At 36.2% G+C, this 22,944-nt stretch overlaps 1 protein-coding gene across 3 annotated transcripts in view; it reads right to left on the bottom strand.

Moving 5' to 3' along the window:
* The window catches only part of MAP2K4 (mitogen-activated protein kinase kinase 4), a 125,316-nt gene that overhangs the window by 42,114 nt on the left and 60,258 nt on the right, over positions 1-22,944 (bottom strand). For all 3 annotated transcript variants that reach the window (XM_034942363.3, XM_034942364.3, XM_055101124.2), the window contains 2 exons: positions 22,747-22,921; positions 8,602-8,721 (listed from right to left, as the gene is read on the bottom strand). In XM_034942363.3, coding sequence (XP_034798254.1) covers positions 8,602-8,721; positions 22,747-22,921 — 295 coding nt within the window. The remainder of the gene's footprint in view (positions 1-8,601; positions 8,722-22,746; positions 22,922-22,944) is intronic.

The raw sequence follows: 22,944 nt of genomic DNA on the forward strand, positions 1-22,944 counted from the left end.
GAGGTATCAACACAAAACCACTGGTTTGTGACTCCAGGAAAATCCTTTTAGTTCTTCCCTTTTCTTTTCCTTCGTGTGGACATGATAGCTGAACTCTAGGAGCCAATGTGGATCATGAGGTAACCTTAACAACTGAAACTATAAAGTAAGCAAGCTACTAACAGTCAGGAATGGCTGATACCAAATACAATTCTTGATATAGAAATTTTGGTGGAAATTTAAGTCGATACTCCAGCTGGAGACATTTGTATCATTAAATTTAGCAACTGTATTTCCAGGGACATATGCTAAATAATCTGTAACCTAAGTTGTCAAAGAGACATGCAAAACAATTCTTCATTTTTGTGCTGTTTATAATTATAAAAAAAGAGAAGCAATCTACATTATGATTATTTCTAAAAAAATAAAATAAAAAGGTGTATTTAATCATTAGAATACTACAGTTAAAATAAATTAACTAAATCTGTATATTACGAATCTATATTTACATAAATCTTGAAAACTATGTTGAATAAAACTATGTTGAATAAAATGTACAATAGAGAACGCATATAGGATTCCATTTACTTAAATGTGAAAATACATAAAGCGATATTATGTAAAATGTAGGGGAAAATGCACATATGGATGACCTAAACAAACAAGTTAAAGGAAACACTCAGGGTAGTGATGAGATCTGGAAAGGGAAATGTGATGAGGGCTTTAATTCTATTTATAATATTTGAAGACATATAAAGAGTAAATATGCCAATATAGGATTTGGGTAGCTGTTTCTCCTCTGTAATTTAGTCTATGTTTAAAAATTTTCACAGTTTAAAAGGAACACGGACCACCTTAAGAAACAAACAAAAAAAAGCAAATTAAGCAAAAATAAGTAAAAGGAAGAAACCACAATCAGAACGAACACCGCTCCCCGTCAAAAAAAATAATAATAGAAAAGCAATACAGAAAATCATGTAACGGAGGCCAGACGCCATGGCTCACACCTGTAATTCCAATGCTTTAGGGGGCCAAGGTGGGAGGATGGCTTGAGGCCAGGAGTTTGAGACTAGCCTGGTCAACAAAGTGAGACTCCACCTCCAAAAAAAAAAAAAAAAATTCAATTAGCAGGGTGGTGGTAGTGCATGCCTGTAGTCCCAGCTACTCAGGAGACTGATGTGGGAAGATCCCTTGAGCCTAGGAGTTCAAGGTTGGGTTGAGCTAGGATGATGCCACTGCACTCCAGCCTGGGCCACAGAGCAAGACCCTGACTTTTTTTTTTTTTTTTTTAAGATAAGAAAAGAAAAGAAAATCATTTAACTGAGAGCTAGCTGGTTCATCGAGATCATCAATAACATTGATAAACCTCTAGCTGGACTAATTGGGAAGAAAAAAAGAAGACATAAATTACCAGTATCAGAAACAAGTGGGAGGGAGGGGGAGACAGGGAAGACAGAAGTAACACACTACAGACTCTACCAATATTAAAATAATAAAAAAGAAATATTATGAATAATTTTATTCCAATAAATTTGATAATTTAGATGAAAGGGATAAATTTCTTCAAAGAAACAAATACCAAAGATCACTCGACAAGAAATACGTAACTTGAATAGAACTATATCTTTGAAAGAAGCTGGATATTCAGTCAAAAATATTCTCACAAAGAAATTGCCAAGTTCAAGTGGCTTCATTGGTAAATTCCATCAAATACTTACAGAAAAAATAATACCAATTCTATATAAATTCTTCCAGAAAATTCAGGAAGAGGAAATACTTCCCAACTCATCCTATGAGGCTAGCATTACAATGATGCAAGTCAGACAAAAATAAGAAAAGAAAACTATACATCAATGTCTCTCATAGATACAAAAATTTTAAATGAATTTTAGCAAATTAGCTAAATTTTAGTAATTTAACAACTTGAATCCAATGATAGATAAAAAAGATAAAACATCCTAACCAACTGGATTTCTCCCAGAAATAAAAGCTATGTTTAATATCTGAAATCAATTCATATAACTCACCATTATTAAAACAACAAACAAACCATACATCTCAAAAACATCTCAAGGATCTGGAAAAAGAATTTGACAAAAATCTAACATCCATTCCCGACAAAATCTCTCAGCAAACTAGGAGTAAAAAGAAACTTCCTTAACCTGATTAAAAATATATATATATGAAAAGTCCACAGCTAATATCATATTTAATGAAGGAAACATGAATGCTTTCCCTCTAGGATCAGGAAAAAAACCAAGGATGTCTACTCTCACTGTATCTACTCAACAGCATACTGAAGGTTCCAGCCAGTGCAATAAGGCAAGACAAAAATAAATAAAGGAACTAATTGGGAAAGAAAGGAGTAACTCTCTTTATTCACAGACAAAATGATGATCTATGTAGTAAATCTGAAGGCAGGTAAAAAAAGCTACTGGAATTTGAGTTTAGCAAGGTTGCTGCACACAAGATCAATATAAAAAAATCAAATGATATTTGTGCATTTAGTCACATGAGAAAATTAAATTTAAAAATACGTATTAGCATTAAAAATATTATACACTTAAGGGCAACTCTAGCAAAAGCATGAAAGACTTATACAGCGAAAACTATAAAATATTGCTGAGAAAAATTAAAGAAGATGTAAAATAATAAAGTGAGATGCCACAGTAAAGGGTCAACAGACTTAATACTGTTAAGATATCAATGCTCCCCCAGTAGACCTACAAATTTAGCAAAATCCCAATAAAAATTTCAGCAGGTTGTTTTTTTGTTGTTGGTTTTTTTCGGGTCTTTTGGTAGAAATCGACAAGTGGATTCTAAAATCCACATGAAAATAGAAAGGATATGAAAGAGCCGAAACAACTTTTAAAAGAACAAAGTTTAAGAACCAACACTCTCAAATCTGAAGACTTTCTATAAAGCTGGAGTAGTCCAAGACCATGTGAGATCAGTGCAAAGACAGAAAAACAACAGATCAATGGAACAGAGCAGATACTCCAGAAATAGACACACATCTGTATGGACAACTGATATCTGATAAAGGTGCAAAGGATATCCACATGCAAAAAAAAATCATCAATATATAACTCTCGATATATATAAAAACTAACTCCAAATGGATAAGTATAAATGTGATACCTAAAACTATAAAACTGCTAGGAGAATACATAAGAGATAATCTTAAGTGAGCTTGAGTTAGACAAGAGCTCTTATACACAGCATCAAAAGCACAATACACAAATTTAAAAATTGGCCTATATCAACATTAAAAACTTTTGCTCTCCAAAAACACTGTTAAGAATAGATATATATAAAGATAAGTGCAGACAGGAGACAGTATCTGCAAATCATAGGTCTGATAATAAACTTGTATTCAAAACACATTTTTAAAAACCTCCCAAAACTGAATAACAAAAAAACCCAATTTAAATAAAAATGTACAACAGATTTTAACAGGAACTTCATCAAAGATATACGGTTGGTAAATAAGCACATGAAAAGACATTCAACACTGTTAGTCATTAGAAACATGCAAATTAAAAATACAGAGATTCCACCACACATTTACTAGAACGGCTAAAGATTAACACAACACATCACACTAAGTGCCGGAATAGACATGGAAGAAGCTGAACTCTCAAAAACTACTGGTGAAAGTATAAAATGGTACAAATACCTTAGAAAAAAGTTTGTCCATTTTTTAAAAAGTTAAACATACACCTACAATATGATCCAGCCATTCCACCCCCATGTAATTACCCCAGGAAAAAAAAAGCTTATGTACAAACAATTGTACATAAATGCTCAAAGCAACTTTATTAGTAACAGACAAAAACTGAAAACAATCCAAATGGCCATCAACAGGTAAATGAGTAACAAACTGATAGATCTGCATAATGGAACATTACAGATAGTACTCGGCAATAAAAAGAAATAAACGACTGATAAATGCAAGATAATTATACTGAATGAAAGATGACAAACTGAAAAAGAGAAGTACATACTGTAAGATTCCGTTTACATAAAATCTAGAAAAATACAAATTAATCTATAATGGCATAAAGCAGGTCAGTGGTTATCTGAGGATGGGGACAGCAGAGAGGTGGCAGGTATTACCTACGTGGTGTGAGGAAACTCGTGAGTGATGGGCATATTCATTACCTTGATTTTGGTGATAATTCTACAGGTGTATACAGTTGTTCAAACATATCAAACTGTACACTTTACATATGGGAAGTTTATCAGATGTCAATTTTACCTCCATAAGCTGCATTTAAAACTTGCAAGGAGAAAGAAGAGGGAAAGGAGAAGAGGGGTGGAAGTAAGGATAAAAAAGGGGGAGGTAACTTGCTTCAGCCAGCATCACTGCCTTCTATAATCTGATGAACTTCTACATTCACAAGTTACTCAGAACAGTGCTTTCTGCACTAGAATTTATTGCCCAACCTCAAAAGATGTTTAAAGTAAGAGTTTACCTGCTATGAAATTCTCAAATTTTATGTATTAGAAAAATTTTTAACTGATACTAGGTTTCAGCACTGTTAAGATAAATGGTAGGTCTTTTTTGTAAAATATAGGCTAAAAGTTACTTCCATTATTCAATTATTATCAAGCTCTTTTTTCCACCTACCTACAAAGCCTGAAAATGACTTTTAGGAACCTGTGCAACTGAGTGACCTAATAACTTATCTAAACCAAATCCAAGCTGTACTTTGGACTTTTCTTTTTGAGGTTGGTTCCATCCTAGAAAGAAGTATGCATGGTTGAAGATAGTGGCAACATAGAAGTTACCAACTTCAGTATTAAGTATTATTCACTGCTTTGAATAAGTGACGGAACTTTCAGAAGCTCAATATTACCCAACAGCAAGATTAATCTCTAATTAGTGGAACTACCATTTGATCCAGCAATCCTACTACTGGGTATCTACCCAAAGAAAAATAAATCATTATATCAAAAAGATATCTGCACTGGTATGCTTATGGCAGCACTATGTATAATAGCAAACTCATGGAATCAACCTAAATGTCCACATTTTTAAAAATGTGACATATATACACAATAGAACAGTGACAGCCATTAAAAAAAGAATGAAATCATGTTTTTTTTTTTTTTTTGTAGCAACACGGATACACTGGAGGCCATTATCTTTAGTGAAACAAACCAGAAACAGAAAGACAAATACTGCATGTTCTCGCTTATAAGGGGGAGCTAAATCATGTGCACACATGGACAGAATACGGAACTGGAGACCTTGGAGACACAGAAGGGAGGGAGGAGTTGAACGGGGTAGATGATGAAAAATTACGTGATGGGTACAATTTACATTGTTTGGGTGATGGATACACTAAAAACACAAACTGTACCACTATTCAATATATTCATATAAAAAAACTGCACTTGTACCCCTTAAATTTAAATAACATTTAAATTTAAATAAATAAATAGTTGCTGCAAGAATGAGAAAAGGAACATCTCATAAGCTCCTTGATGGATGGCTGACTGAACCAAACCAAGAGCTGAATCTAGTGGTTGTATAAATTAGGTGAAATGAAATCCCTGGAGGGTGTCTCACAGTAACAGGAATTGAAAGCACTGTCTCTCTCACAGTGATAGTAAGGTAAGCTAAAAAGTCCTGACTACATACATTCATTTCTACTATTTCCTTTCATGAACTCAGATTTTGTGTCTATTATTGGAACTGAAGGTCATGTCACCAAAAAAGATGCATGTAAGTCATCAACTGCAAAACAAAAATGTTTCTTTAAAGTCTTATTCAATCTGTTTATTACTTACATATATATGAAAATATATACATATATACATACACACATACTTTTTTTTTTTTTTTTTGAGATGGAGTCTCGCTCTGTTGCCCAGGCTGGACTGCAGTGGCATGATCTTGGCTCACTGCAACCTCCGCCTCCTGGGTTCAAGCGATTCTTCTGCCTCAGCCTCCCAAGTAGCCGGGACTACAGGCATGTGCCACCACGCCTGGCTAATTTTTGTATTTTTAATAAAGATGCAGTGTCACCATATTGGCCAGGCTGGTCTCGGGCTCCTGACCTCGTGATCCGCCCACCTCGGCCTCCTGAAGTGCTGGGATTACAGGCTTGAGCCACCGTGCCCGGCCATTTTAATATTTTTAACCTTTGTAACTTCGGGAAATACACTTTTACTATTCACTCTTTAAAGGTGACTAATAAAAGTAACACTTTTATTGTAAAACTACGCTTTTATTGTAAAACTATTGAAAAACTATATTTTTATTGTAAAACATACTATTGTAAAAGTTGTTACTTTCTGCTTTTCTAAAACTTTTATTATTCAGAAAGTACCTATTACAGACTGCATTCTGATTTGGGAGGAAAGTTCATGTTTCATCTACTTAGGTATTTTGTGTCTTTGTACAGCTTAACTGTGTAGTTCCTAAGCCTTCACCTTATCACACATCTTATCCTATCAAAAATCTTATTTAAAAAGCATATATATATCTTCATATCTGGACCACTTCTAATAAAATAGAAGGAACAGCAAGATTTCTGTCTCTGGAATCCCATCTCTGCCACTTGTTGGCTGTGTAACTTTTGTCAAACACACTAAATTTCATTTTCCTATCTGGAAAAAGGGGATAGATAATACCACCAAATCCCGAAGATTATTGGGAAGAAAACATATGTGAAAACGACAAAGCATTCAACAGACGTTAGTGTTTACAGCTGCATATGTCAACCCCCTTCAACCTTTCTGAGACATAAAACCAAATGTGACTCAGCTATCCATAATAACAAAACCATGGGAATATTGTTCAGACACTACTCCAAGCTTCCGTGCTTTGTTTCCACATCTTTGTCAATCATGAATATGACTTACTCTGCTTTCTTTTCATACAATCAGATTCCCACGCTATCTAGCCCAAGGCTAGGTATGTAAATGGTACTTGAATGATTAAATAAATGAACAAATGAAATAAATTGGTATATTCCAGCACTATGGAGGTGACTTAGGGTTCAGGTAGAGCTGGGGAAAGTCTATAATGAAAACGAATACAGCACTGAAAAAGCTGACCACAGAATCTAGTTAGGAGAGAAAATCTAGTTCAGTCCCTAATTAACTATTGTTCTGCATATGGTGTGATGATTTAATGAACGTGAAGAAAAGTTCATAGTTGGGAATAAAGGGAGGAGGATATGGTAAGATTCTTGTGCAACATGAAGAAAGTTCCAAACATTTAGAATAACATTACACAATATTTAGGTCCAAGATATAGTCATGCACATGAATACATGACTGTATACTGATGTAATGGAATGCTGATGTGAAATGATGGAAGAAAATTAATAAATTCAGTATATCTGGTCATAAAAATGAATATTCTCATTATTAAAAAGTAAAGACAGGAATAGAAAAAAACTACATGAGTTGAGAATTAACAATTAGTGATTCAACAAAGAAATGGGCTCTGTCATGAAGTAGAATGTGTTGTTACTAGTTACCCAGTAAGAGCCCAGAAAAACAAACAAAAATTTCAGAATTAGGTTTAGAATTAACTAACCTCTAACACTGTTTCCAATTACAAGATTGCATATACTTCTACTCAGTGCTACATTCAGCCCTGTTTCAAAAATATATATTAATTTTAAAGCCAATAACAACAAAAACCCCAAGGATACACTCTATAATCCCATCCCAAAAAGAAGAGAGAGCAGGAGGGTTTTTCTTACCAGTTTATAACAACTCAGCTATTCATCCTAACATTTGCAAAATGAGAAAGGTATTTTTTTTAGAGAGTATTTGAAATGCTTAGCAGTTCAGTTCAAGTCCTACTCAACTAAGTATCACAATTTTTGATGGCGGTCTAGGATACCGTAATGTATTAATTCATTTACAGCTCCAGTTCTACCCCTAGCCCAAACTCACTTCCACATTTTAGGCAGCTGGATGACTGGAAATGAGTAAGTGGATTGAGAGCTGGAGGCAGAAATGATAACCCAAGTTGGGACACAAAATAACCAGAGGCCAAAAGAAGAAACATGATTATGAGACCAAGAAATTAGAGCTTTAGTTTCTACACAAAAATCTGGATAAGAGAATTAGAAAAAAAAAATTTATATTGTAATTGTTAATTTCCATGTCTGATGGGTATACTTCAGGATTATGGGCAGGGACACATAAGTGTTTATATTAAATGCAGACATACACTTGATGACAGATGAGTAAAAGTTAAAATATAAAGTTGGCGGGGGTGGGGGGGGGGCGTTGCTCAAGGCCCAATGAAAATCTAAAACTATAGCAAAAGTGCTGATATTTAGAAGTCAGCTGATTTTTCAGGTTCTTAAAGAACAGAAAATATTTGTATGAGATTTACAAATGACAGCCACCAATACTAAAATACACACATACACACACACACACACAAACACACGTGTGATTCACCCCTTACCCACCACCGCAAAAAGAGTCAGAAGTTAATATGTAGATTATCATGGTTAAACACTAAGATACTGAGATATTAACTTATTACTAATGTATGGCATTTAAGAATAGAATTGAATCCTGCCATCTTCATTTGTCCCAATTAGATATTCATTAGTCAGCTAAAACCCAGTTTATTCCTACCTCTCTGAAGAGTGCACCATAAAACTGAACAATGTATGGGCAATCACTACTCCGCATTACTACATCCAAATCCATAAGAAGTTGTTTCTGTTCTTTTTCATCCACTGTTGACCGAATTCTCTGGAAAAGAATGACAAAAGATGTCAAAAAAACAAAATAATTTTGTCAAAAACACCAATAATTTTTAGTCTCATGGTAGAGAAAAACCGTTACGAGACTAAAAATTACCAAGCAAACTTCACAAATACCAGATATGAAAATTATCATCTTTCCTTATACTTCACAAGAATTACTTTAATCACAGAAAGTTTAACAAACAGCACTTAGAAATCCTTTAAAGGAGACAGGGCAATTTAACCATGAGCATTTACTAATAATGTTGGGAGTTATGCAACAAAGTTCTTAGGCAGTAAAAATTAACCCCCACATGCAAATATAAAGAAAATGATAATGAGTTTTAACAGTTTCATATGAATAATTATAGGTAGCTGTATACATACTTTTAATCACCGTTTCAAAATTGTATGCAATCTAGGCATTCAATGCAAGAACATCCCTCTTCACTCATTCACTCATGAGGACACCCATACCACAGTGTCCTCATTCATAAAGACGGGAAATAGTCCAGAACCGGATAAAGTGAATACTAGTATAGGAGCAGTGCACCAGGCAAGAATCCAGGTCTCCAAAATCCTAGATTGGGACTCTGTCCTTTAACTGCACTTTCTATACATTAAAAACAAAAAGTTCTACCTGACTCTCCAACCCATGAGTCAGCATGTAGGGCAGCATAAACCTGTGGAAGAAAACCTAAAAATGAGGAAACAGAGGGCTCTTTTTGTCTATTCCTAAGGTGCTAAAGCACTCCTCCATATACTGCAGACCAGGGATATATTCCTAACCAAGCTGTACAACAATTTCTTTGCATATTTCTAAGAGACTGCCAGAAAACATTAAGTACCCCACCTCCCACCTCTTATTCAGGAACAGTATAGAACACAGAGGTGTTGGGAGGGACAATATAGGAAAGAATCATGTTCAGAAATTATAAAAAATTAATAATAAAATTATAGTTTAACATCAAAGCATGCAAACAACTTCTGTTCTCATAAAAAAGTTCACAATGTCACATCACGCCACTGTGTACAATACATAGTATGTACTTACAAGGCAAGTTAGTATCAAAAAATACACAAGGTGGCATTTTGTCTTCCAAAGACTTCGAGGTATCTGTCAAATGTTCTTGAAAGGGATGAAGGCAGTCAATTAAATTCTTGAGCCCATTTTACAGAAAAGAAGCCAGAGGCACAAAGAGATATAAAAGATGTATTTCATGTGACATGAGAATAAGCAGTTGTTTAAGGAACAGAAGTAGGTTCTCTCCGTTTCATTTTTGAGGAATTCCATATATTCCAAACAAATTTAATTTTGCTACTTAAAATTTACAGCTTGCTACCTACAGTATTTCATAAGCAAATAAAATTTATTAACTGGCATCTATGTTACAGACACAGATTTACCTACAACTTTTATATTAAATATCAACGCTCAGATAAACAAGCACTAAAGTAAGAATGAAAAATGGAAACAAAATAAGACTAGTTCTATTAACGTTAAGGAAAGTTTCCCTTCTTTCTCATTTTGATTATTTTCATAGTTTATGGATTAATAATCTTACTTTTAAATCAACTTCAGCATGTTTGCTCAGAAAGGATATTTTTAAAAGTCAAAATAGCCCAGAGATGTGATCTGTATTTGTTCAAAGCATGATGTAATAATTTTTGTAAATATTCTACCTTTATACCTGTTTTTTAAAAAATAACTCTAAAAGTGTAGCTGTCAAAATGCTAATTCAGGAAGGTAATTATTTATAAAAGAATCTTAATAATCCTATATATCTAAATTTAAAACAGACGAAGAGTTGTTTAATATTAGAGACAAGAAGAGAAGAAAAATCAAATAACCCTTTGGTTGGGGAAGATTTCTACCTAACTCTCACTATTAAAAGGTGTTAACAAATGTATTTTTTTCTATTTTTACTAGTATGAATATATTGGCAAATGGATATATACTAACACACATAAACTACTATTTTTAAAAGGTGTCCTCTTTACTAGTTTATCTTTTGTTTCACAAAACTGGTTGTGTGGTATGCTAAATACACATTTGTACAAATATTTATATTTCAACTAGGAAGCATATTACAGTCAAAACCTCAACAGTTATCATAAATAACTGACTTTTGGGAGCGAGCCCGTGTCCAAAAACCCTACCGTAGCTACAGAAAGGATATATAGACTACATGATCTAAAGGCCTAACTGAAGTTCCAACATCTTACTGATACCTAACACTGAGACAATCTCTGACAGAATTGTTACTAACCAGAATGTAGAGAGTTCCTAGCACAGCTCTATCTTTGAGATCATCAGCACTGGCAGGAAAACCTATTCATCTGTAAGTATTCTTTAATGTCACTTCTAGTACAAAATAGAACACAGAGCAGCTGAATGGCCTACTAGTCTAACATGAAATTGATTGTGCTTTTCAAGAGATCAACACCTCCCCACATTCTCTGAACATTTTGTCTAAGTATCTGGCAGTAGGTAGAAAAGTAGCTGCTGGTATTGCATCTGAATTGTTTGGAATTGAACAAGTACAGCTAACTCTTTTTCTTTTAAGACGGAGTCTTGCTCTTTCGCCCAGGCCGGAGTGCAGTGGCGCGATCTCGGCTCACTGCAAGCTCCTCCTCCCGGGTTGATGCCATTCTTCTGCCTCAGCCTCCCGAGTAGCTGGGACTACAGGCACCCGCCACCACTCCTGGCTAATTTTTTGTATTTTTAGTAGAGACGGGGTTTCACCGTGTTAACCAGGATAGTCTCGATCTCCTGACCTCGTGATCCGCCTGCCTCGGCCTCCCAAAGTGCTGGGATTACAGGCGTGAGCCACTGTGACCGACCTGCTAACTCTTAATTATACTAATGTTTTAGGGTTGAACTGTAACATTTATCATATGCGAGCAATTAATAAACTATTTCAAAAGGCCTAAAGGACCCCAAAAGGGGATCAACTACAAACACATGCCTATAATAGCAGTAACTTCAAATTAGTGATTTTAATAACTCAATAAATAACTCAAGTAGAATACATAATGACAATCAACAATTCAAATTAGAGAATACTTAAGAGACTAAAGCTACTACCAAGAAAGTTTTTCTAATGAACCATCAAAACAATATCTATGGGAAAGACTTCTACATTTGAATCAAGTGAGTCCAGGATCTTCTAACATTAAAGGAGCATAACTACCTAAAAATTGAACATCAATAAGAACAAACTTCTCTTCCCTTTATAAATCTGTCCTTAAGAGCACAGAAAAATGGAAGTAACAAGGTGACGCCAATTATATGACTTGAAATCCTCATAATCATAATGTTCAGAAGCAACAACCATTGATAAAAAACTTTGAATAGCAGGAAAATTTCATTTATTTATATAAATTTAAAAGTTAGATAAGGCTGTTTACTTGAGCTCAGCAAACCTTTTTTTCCCTGGCAGTAAATAGTAGAATGAAAACTACAGGAAACCATAAAATACTTAAGAAAATCAACTCAAGAACATTAAGTTTTTTATATTATTTTCAAAATCATTCTTTTTCATTATGGGGTTACTGAGCTCTTTTACTTAACACTACTTTACTAACTTAGCTTAAGTTATTACACGCTTCCAGGACAAATTAAATTGTGTTTCTTGAAAAAGAATCCACATCTCTTTCCCAATAATAAAAAGTATTTTCAGATTATTTCAAGTTTTACTTTATTTGGAATATAACATAAAGAAAACATTGAAAATCAAAACAAAAATTACTACTCTACATATATAAGTAGTTTTCTATAGTAAAGAAATTTATAAACTTGAAGTTAATTTTTTTTAATTGTTGTCCAAATCTGTATTCAAGGTTGCGTATAAGCCCAATAAAGCAGGTAAATGCCAATAAAAACAGCAGGTAGATACAGGTCAGAAATGCCAACATCAGTCCAATTGAGAGTCACTTAGAGACACAGGAAAAAAAGACTACATTCCCAGTTCTCTGGCTTTAAGACTATTAATATTATGCATGGTTCTTGTCCAATTAAAAAAAAAATTCCAAAAAGCGTATTTTTTCTAAAACTGTCAGTCCAACTCATGCCATTGGTTGGATCAGCCACAAATTTAGTTGTTGGGAGTTCTGTATGGATTAGGCCGCGGTAATAGAAAGTTAACAAGTCCCATAGGACAAGCTAAAAATGTTCAGTTACAAATGATCCCCTTGTCCTCTACTCCATCTCGTCACAAAACACAGCAACATCCACTTGGTGAACAGTCCCAATCATATAGAAATGTCCCAAATTCCAAGTTGTTGAAAGGCTGCTTTCCTTCTTTTTGTGCAACATGGCACCTGGAAGTCATTGGTAGATTTAAATGTTGACAGCTTATAACATCTATGGACCAAAATCTTGAATAATATTTAGCCTCATGTGGAATGCCTCTATTTTTAACAACTTGAATTTAAAGTATAAATAACTCTTTTACTGATACTGAAGAACAATGTAAATGTGGTGCTGTTCTAGGTGTCCTCCAACTTTACACTGAGATCTCCAGGGGAGCTCTCTCTTCACAGTGACACAATTCTCCAGCCTCATATCCAAACCCTACCAAATCCATCTCTCACATACAATTTGTTGGTGCTCATCAGGGATGAATGACTAGCAATAAAACTAACATCGGTAAGTATGAAAAACTTTAAAGCAGACTATGACACATTGTTATCATGAAAAGGGACAAGAGGAACGAATAAAACTAAACTCGCTTAAGGACTGGAGTGGAAGAGCAAAGAAAAAGAAGCAAATAAGAGGATGGACAGAAACAGGCAGTATATACTGTCAAGGAAAACTAATTTATTCCCTTCTTACTCAGATATTATGCCTCAATCCCATCATAATGGTGACTTTTTGTTTGTTTGTTTATTTCCCTTCATTTTCTAAATTTGTTTTCATGGGTGGGAAGACAGGGAGAAGGGATAGTGGGAAAGCGCATGATGATGAAGTGATTGCTATTAAGGGGTAAGGTTAGGAAGACTCAAATGTGGCAAAGGAAGGCAGGCTGACAACGCAAAGGCTAAGGATGGAGTTGCAGACGAGGCAAAATAAAGGCTCACGTTGTAGTTCCTAAGAAGCAGGTCACCAAGTAGCATTGTGCCTAGATGCTCAATAAATACCTGGCTGATTCTGATAGTGGTCCTTGCCAGTCACCCTGATTCAGAGTTAACCCTTACATCTCCATGTTAGGGTGCTCAAAGATATCTCAGTTACTAGAGAGGTCAGCACACACCTTATCCCAAAGCACCAGGGCCTGCCTTGAAATGACCCATTCTGTGACTGCCGGTGTCCTGATGTGACAACTACTGATTCTCCCAAATAACCCAGTTTTCCTTCCTACCAAGTTAAGCTCTTGAACAATGTATGTGAAGAGGCACTCTGGGTTACCTGATCCCATTCCTGCATGGAGAAAGGGAAAATAATAGGTCATTATATACTCAAAAGACTCAAGAGTAAAAAAGGATTGGATGACAAGTCATATATGCACTTCATAAACAGAAGTTCTACAGAGGACATGACAGATGTCAGTTCCTAGGATCTGAACATTCTAGGCAAAAAGGATATGAGTCATCAGCAAACATGTAAGGAATCAAGAACTGAGGAGTCCAGAAAATGACTTTAGAAAGCAGTGGTGCCACAGACACACTTGAAAACAGCAACATAATCAAATAAACTTACAAAATGGCTATCAATTCTAACTGATGCTATTTTTGTTTTGTTTTGAAATGGAGACAATGCATGGAGGAATGAGATGTGAGGAGCATAAGAAATGGGAAAACTGACATGGAAGGACATGACCATCAGTCCTGGCAGATCTCTAAATTCTCACATGACAAATTCTTGTCAGGTGTTTGTATGGCTCAGCTGAGTGTCCGAGAGGGCAGTATAAAAAGACAGTAAGAGCAGAGTAGGAGATACATCTCCCTGCTGCACAGGTACACCTGTAGCTGCTTAGAGAAGTTAGGAATAGGTAGAGCATTCCAAAGTAAAAGACAGGTGAGTTCCTGGATCAGAAATTAGGACTCAGACACAATGAAACTCAGCAAGGTAACGAATTCAATCATTAGAGGAAATCAGTGTAGGGCTTTAGAGATTCTTCCAGGCACCAATTAAAACAAATAGACACAAGATAAAATAATGCAAGCTACTAGTAATTTGGCCATTAGCAAGGCGAAGCATCATTTCCAATTTACCACCAACCAAAATCAGAATACCAGAAGGCATTTACTCTTCAGCAATCTATGTGGAATCTGCTATAACTAGGTTAGCTAAAACCCATACTTCAGTGCAGGGGGCTTGTTCCCCTACATCTAAGGTTACCAAAAGAATCTGTATTCCGAGCCAGGCAGGGTGGCTCCCGCCTGTAATCCCAGCACTTTAGGAGGCCGAGGCAGGTGGATCAGGAGGTCAGGAGATCGAAACCATCCTGGCTAACATGGTGAAACCCCGTCTCTACTAAAAATACAAAAAAATTAGCCAGGCGTGGTGGCGTGCACCTGTAGTCCCAGCTGCTGGGGAGGCTGAGGTAGGAGAATGGCATGAACCCGGGAGGCGGAGCTTGCAGTGAGCCAAGATCATGCCACTGCACTCCAGCCTGGGTGACAGAGCGAGACTCTGTCTCAAAAAAAAAAAAAAAAAGAATCTGTATTCTGTATTTCAAGTAATTGCCAATTGTCCTGTCCAATTATATGATGGCTAAAACCACCACACCCAAGACAAGAAGCAAATCGAAAGCTCCCTATGATGACAGTTGTCCACCTTTTGTACCAGGTAGATATTAGTAAATATTTAATTACCCATGGAGAAATCCTAGAACTAGTACATGAGCAAACACAGCACATGGGACCTCCTCTCCACAGAAAATAAAGAATGATATAGCAAAGGTTCAGCATTAAAAATCAAAAGAAGAAAAGAACAAAGATTATCTTAATTAATCTTTTACATATTATATATAATATATTTAATATATATTATATATTATATATAATTTAATATGATATATATTATATATTATATACATATTATAGGTAATATATTTAATATTGTATATTTAATATTGTATATTTAATATTATATTTAATATTGTATAATATTTAATATATTTAATATATATTATATGTAATATATATAATTTATATATAATATTACAACAGTTTTAATATTTTGAAAACGCATCCAGTTTCTGTGATCTACAAACACCAATACTGCTATGCCATAAACATACCCTTCATTGTTCATTAAGTAATCCCTGCTAAAGATCCCTCTTAAGGTTACTGTCTATAAATAAAATGTGAAGGGGAATCCACTGCTAGTCAATGATTGACATCAGATCAACCAAAGTCAGTGATGTAGAGGACAGAAGAGCAAGGATCACACTCCTCCAGTGTCCCTACTATTCTGAACCCTACAAATATGCTGCTTTCCCAGCAAAAATGTCCAGAATTCAGTTGTAATACAAAGTTGGAAAATCCTAGAAACCAAAGTTGGAAAATCCTAGAAACCACAGCAGCACATCAATATCCTATCACCTTCCTCTGGGCTGCAGAAAATCTTAGGTATTCTTATTTTCCTAATTTGTGGTACGAGTTCCTCCTTATCAGCTAGAGTCTTCTAAATAGATCACACACGAAAATGGCCATGATATCTCACAAAGCCATCATTAATAAGGTCAAAGCAGATGGCAACATTAACCAAAACAAACAGCAAAAGAAGCAAGCAAATTATCTAGAATGCTGATCACAGATGTAAATCTTTCTTTCCTGTGAAAAAATAAGTGTCTGTTAAGTCAATTATTTTAAATTGTGAAAGCATATATGATTTTACTACGGGCAGAAGAAAGAATGCTAATTCTTAATTGCAAAAATCATTCAAGTCTTTTAAAATCAATTTAATAAACTCTCAGTTGTATCTTAGCCCCATTAATTAATTAATTAATAGTAATACCCCATTCTTCTCACTGGGGATACTGAGATCCACTTAATTCCTTTTACCTTACCTTCTGCTACGTATTATCAGAGCACCTGGGAGTTCAGTTCCAAAAGCATGTGTTATATTACATTATGGGAAGAGCTGCCCTGAGGACCAAGTTAATGGAACAAGTTTGACATGCCTTGGTAAGAGTGGTATCATCTTCTTCCTCTTTACTAACCACATCATCCACATTTAAAGAAACAATGTCAATCTTAGCACTGAAATTTTTAAGGGTCTGAAGACCATAAATGACAGATCATCATTTCAGTACTTATGACAATAAAGTGAGGTAACAGTAGAAATCTGACATATACAACAAATTTCAGAGGCATAGCCATAAGATGACAAAGAATGATAGAAAATATGCAGGAAATATATCACATACTGGTTCAAATGACACCCACGCAGAGTGAGGTATGGTAAGACAGGTTTTTGGCTGGGCGTGGTAGCTCTCACCTGTAATCCCAGCACTTTTGGGAGGCTGAGGCGGGCAGATCACCTGAAGTCAGTAGTTCAAGACCAGCCTAGCCAACATGGTGAAACCCCGCCTCTACTAATAATACAAAAATTGGCCGGGTGTGGTGGTGCGTGCCTTTAGTCCCAGCTACTTGGGAGGCTGAGGCAGGAGAATCACTTGAACCCAGGAGGCAGAGGTTGCAGTGAGCCAAGATTGTGCCACTGCACTCCAGCCTGGGTGACGCAGTGAAACTGTCTCAAAAACAAAACAAAACAAAACAAAAAACAGGTTTTTCTCCAGATAACTATGTAAGCTGCGATTTAGTCCAATGTCAAAATTCATTCATTTTAACCAAGTGATGGTAGAAGGTTTCAGAAACCAGATCTCTAGAATGTTCAAAAACACATAATGATTGACTAAAATTCACCTAGAGCAACCATTTCCAAACTGTCTTAATTGTACCCCTATTAATTCCTCAGAGCTGGTGCCCCAAGGGCTTCCAATATGGCTGCAGGTAGTCTCTACTTCCCACCCTCACATAACCCCGAACAGTACTGATTTTGGCTGTTTTATTTCTTGGGTTGCACATACAATTCTGTTAATGGAACAAACTCGCAGTCTGAAAAACATTAACTTGGAGTGACAGCAAAACAAGCACACATGTATACCGGGAATTCCAACCCCATCTACATAAGCAACCTGAGTTCAAAATCAAGGCTGCCTAGAGGCCAGCCCTGCCACACCCCTTGAATATGTCTCCTCCTGGAAATGCTCTACTTACACTTTTCATATGACCACCACAGCTTTTAAGCAATATTAGGCAGCATAAAAGAATACAGCTCAATCACAGATGCCTTAAGTAAGTCACATGATCTGACCGAACGACGGCCTAAGATATTAGACTACAGTCTCAATTCTAAACAAAAGAGCCATGACATCTGCATCCCATAGGTGATTTGGATAATCAAATATGATCACTGCGGCCCTTTGGAAGTGAATAAAATGGCCTAACAAAGCACTCTATGCCATCAAAAAGGAACTTTTCCAATTGAAGTCCATCCCAGTATCATTCTAGTGCTTTCAGAACATGCAAGACCAATGTTTAAACACTAAAATGAACCTCCTCAAATCATTATTCATCATCATAATCCCCACTGAAATAATTTGGTAATGGAACTTTTGACAGAAGTGGCATGGTCTCTCCAGTGGCAGGAAAACAAGCCAAGCCATACTTTTCTGACACCTGACTTCCCATACTCGCCATACTATCTACAACAGGGAGGCCTACCCAACCAGCAGATTAAAGTTCCGTTCTACTCAGGGAACAGCTGAGCTGTGGGCTGCTGATACTGTCAGCAGAGGGCTCTAGTCCTTACTATCAAGCATCAGGATTAGGCTGGGTCTCAACTCCAGGTCAAGGACACTAAAGTCAAAATCCAAATAATCAAGGAGAGGCAGGATTGCAGGAATCAAAATCAAGTTAACAAGCCAGAATCAGCAAGACTCACATCAATGAAACAGTAGAGGTGAAAGGGTAGAGCTGAGGTTCAAAAGAACAAGACAAGTAAGGCAGATCTCCAACAGAAAGAAAATACTTGAAACTCTTGCATACCAGGTCACATTGCTAACTCAGTCCGGCCTATGCACCTACCCTCAAACAACAGATCTGTTTTTCCTGATTAACCCAGATAATTTCTCAAGCAGAAGACTGAAAAGTCATCATAATGATCCACAATGACAAATTTAACATGACACATTCTTATTCCCACCTACCTGCTCAATATTATTCAGTTCTTCAATGAGATGACAGCTTTATTACAGTATTAACCCTTCACACAACAATTCAGATTCCACTGCCTGCCATCATCTTTAGTGACAGGTACTTCAGTCCTTATATTCCCTCTCATTTTCATTCTTACTTTTTCACGTTTCTTTGGTTTTTCGCACATATTCTACAAACATGAAAAGGGCATGCATACCTTCAAGAAGTCAATCTGGACATGAGTCTGCTAGAAAACAACAGGGAAGCTGGTACTCTAGGCATGCAGGATTTTTTACACTGCAGGCAGAGTCAGGTGGAGAATATACTGTCAGGCATCAGAGGCTTACAGTCATTCTTCCCTCTGTCAGCCATCTGAGCTTGTAAGCCCATGGTCTAAGCTGTGACATTTCATTTACTCTTTCTCTTTTCTCCTGTGTCCCTAGATTTTCTGTGGCATCCTGATTCTGACTGATAATGCTAGGTGTTTCTCCCAGATCTGAATTACCCTAGCTCAGAAACCTAATCCTAACTGCCTCTTCAAACATTTGGTCTGAACTCTGGGCTTTACCCCGCTACATTTAACCAGAGAGCTGGTTAACATATAGATGAGGTACTCCTCATCTATATGTTAATTGATGTGTTGTATTGCCATCCTCTCCCATTCCCACCTGCCAGAGAGCTGAGCAGGCACCTACTTTATGTAGAGGACAGTGACTGTTCATGTCTAATGTTTTCATTCAGTGGTTACCCCACCACCGTGCAAAACAGGACACTAAATAAATGTTATTTGTAAAGGATACTGATCACAGTTAGAAGTAAATCCCTGGTAAGAGTTGAAGGTTGTTCTCCCTGAGCTTTAAGAAACCCCAGAGGCAACACTGGCTTTGCCCTAGGCAGCCCTAAGACTAGTCATTCAGGCACAAGTATACAAATTACTCCCACTCACAGGAGAGCAAGACCCTTTTCCCAAGCACGTGCAATTAAAACTAAAGGGTAAACCATGTTCACATCTTAGGTCCTAATGCAGAAACTCACCGATAGCTTGGGAGACTGTCCTCAAACCAAACATCAAAAAATTGTTTTAAGTATAACTCTTACAATGTTACCTCACTAAATCTGATTATATCAAAACTGATTTTTAGATTAAGTCTTTGGGGTAATTATCTCGTTACTAAGAAGTCACCTTTTTCAAATATTTCTTATATATTGCAAAATAAATTTGGGGAAAGAATTCCTCAGAACTAAAAATGAGGAATAATACAAAGAAAAAAATCAAGCTAATATCACAGTTCACTTTTCTACAGATATTGCAAGTAAATCTTAAGGATCATTTCCAGCTTAACATCTAATAATGCAATCCTTCTTTATTCTCAAAGTGTGTATTAAGATGTTAGCACAGAGTTACTTCAAGCGTGTTTCTCATTTCACCAACAGCAATGGAAAGCTCTCAGCTGTGTGAACCACCGTCTCATGGTTCCTTTAAAACTGTAAAGTCTCAAATCAAACTCCTCCTTAATCATACATTGATTCTGTATATTTGTGCCTGTCAATCCAGTCAATGTACCTAAATGAGGAATGAATGAACTCTCTCAAGTGTGATGAAAGACTATTCTTCTTTGAAGAAACCAATAATAAATGCATTCTTTAATTCAGAGATGGCATACATCAGTCATCAATTGGTATCAAATTTTAATGCATATTAATGCAAAAACACTTATTCTTCCAGTATTAATGAAGTCATGGAATCCAAAGGTACTCCTCAACTATATGTTAATTGATGTGTTGTACTGCCATCCTCTCCCATCCCCAACTGCTATGCTTGTTCAAGAATTCGAGATGGTAAACGAAGCTAGGTAGTACCATGTGGTGGGTATACATGTGACAGCAACCAGTTTGTAGGTCTCATGACTGCCTTGAAAGTTCTTCAAGTACAGCTGGGATTTTTAATAGCATCCCAACTGGAACTGTCACAGTAGCCAGTAGCCACTGATAATGTAACATTACAAATGATGGACAACAATTTCCTATTTTCATTCTTGAATTCCTACAAAACTTGAGTAAGCATTATACAACCCAAAATATTATCAAATTAATCAGTGAGAAAAACTTTTAAGTGTCAAAAGGAAGTACCCTCTTTACCTTTATGACCTTTTTAACAATGGCTAAAATCAATCCATATTACTAAAATGGTTAATAATGTTCATCAACAAAGTTGAAGCACACATAACACAAACTGTAAAAAGCAGGAAATAATTTTTTAAAATTACTTTCCCTAGTACCTGAAAGAAAAGTTTACAACTTTAACTATATAGGAAACCTTTCCCTTAAGATCCAGCCAACTAAAACTGGATGCCACACACACGTAGCACAAAAGGACAACACAACATTCATCCAGGAGTCTAAATAAAATGACTCTTTCCACTTACACTGCAGTGGCACAAAATAGGAATACAGAAATCATTTCACATTCCAATAAAACATTTTATTTTAACACATAATGCAGAGTTCTTCACCTGTGCATCTTTAGAGGTCTACGGTTTGTATACAAAATGTTGTGTATATACATCTGCCTATGAAAAGTCTATAGTTCTCACCACATTTTAAAAATACAGCCAAAAACAATGTTAGGAACCCATAGAGAGAATCATAAAAATTTTCCCTACCACTAATTTAACATTACTTTCATATGACCCAGCAAAAAGAAATGCTCAACAGTGAAGGATACTAAAATAGTTACAGTAAGGTTTGGCTCACAACAGACTTCTACACAGAAAGCATTTTATTTTAATTTAAATTCATTCTCAAATGTCAAGAAAAAACTAAGGACTCTTATCAACCACTCTGACAAACTCTCAAAATAGGACACTAATAGGAAGATGATTAGCTTGGACTATATGCAAATCCATTCTGAATTCTTGTAAACTGAAACATGTTTGTTCCCATAGGAATTTTAAGCTCAGAGAGGGTATGGCCACAGCTAGCTTTTTTTCCTTTGTTTTTGCAAGTTGTTCCCCCTGTTGCTGATTTTCCTGAAATATCTTACATACAGCAAAGATTTGTTAAACATCTAAACAAACAAATGAATAAATTACAATTACATGAAACTAGGAGTCAGATGGAAACCACCAGTTCTTTACAGGTACCAGCATAAGCTTGCCAGGTATTGTCTATGGATCAAATCTCTGTTTCTGGCCATTTTTTTTTTTTTAATGAACATATTAAGTGGCATGACACAATAAGGACAAAATGTGACAACATTATCACAAGGTATGCATTTCAGTACAACTTTAAAACCAGGGAACAGGGCAGTACTGAGTAGAGATGAAATAAACAAACAGAAGCCGAGCCGGTCAGGACCGAGTAAGGTTGAGGTTAGTGGCAACAGCATGTGCGTGGTTTCCAGGAAACCTTCAGTAAGACTGCTGTTAGCCCTAGCCCCGCACCTTGCCCAACCCAGTGTGCTGCGTCTTCTTCCAGCTCCCGCCTGGCTCAGTGCAGCACTGCCCTGCTCCCAGGGGTGCAGCCGCCCAGCCTGAACTCACCTTGGCAGTAGAAGGGCCTGAAGTTTAAAACATGTTAATGCATCATGCCAAAAATGCAATCAACATGCACACTTCATACACTCATGTTTCCAAAGAGATAGAAAATGTGCCACCAATAAGAAACCTCTACACAGAACACCCTCAAAGGAGTTGGAGAAACAATTTTTCAAACACCCACATTTACCACAAAAGTAGGAACACAACAACAGTGGTATTACTGCACCATGAAATTTCACCTAATGGATTAAAGTACCAAAAATAATCATGGCATCACCTACTTTAACTGCCATTATTTGCCCACTTGGTTTGTGGACCATTTTGTTGACAGAACCATAAGCTCCTCGTCCAATTTCTCCAAGGTCTTTCAAGTCCTCTGCAGTGAAATCCCAGTGTTGTTCAGGGGAGATCTTCAGTTTTCCTGATGACTCAATGCTGTGTGTTCTCAGTCTCTCTCTGTTAAAATATTGGGAAGCAAT

This window comes from Pan paniscus, chromosome 19 (assembly GCF_029289425.2).
Source record: "Pan paniscus chromosome 19, NHGRI_mPanPan1-v2.0_pri, whole genome shotgun sequence".
In the NCBI taxonomy this organism is placed as follows: Eukaryota; Metazoa; Chordata; class Mammalia; order Primates; family Hominidae; genus Pan; species Pan paniscus.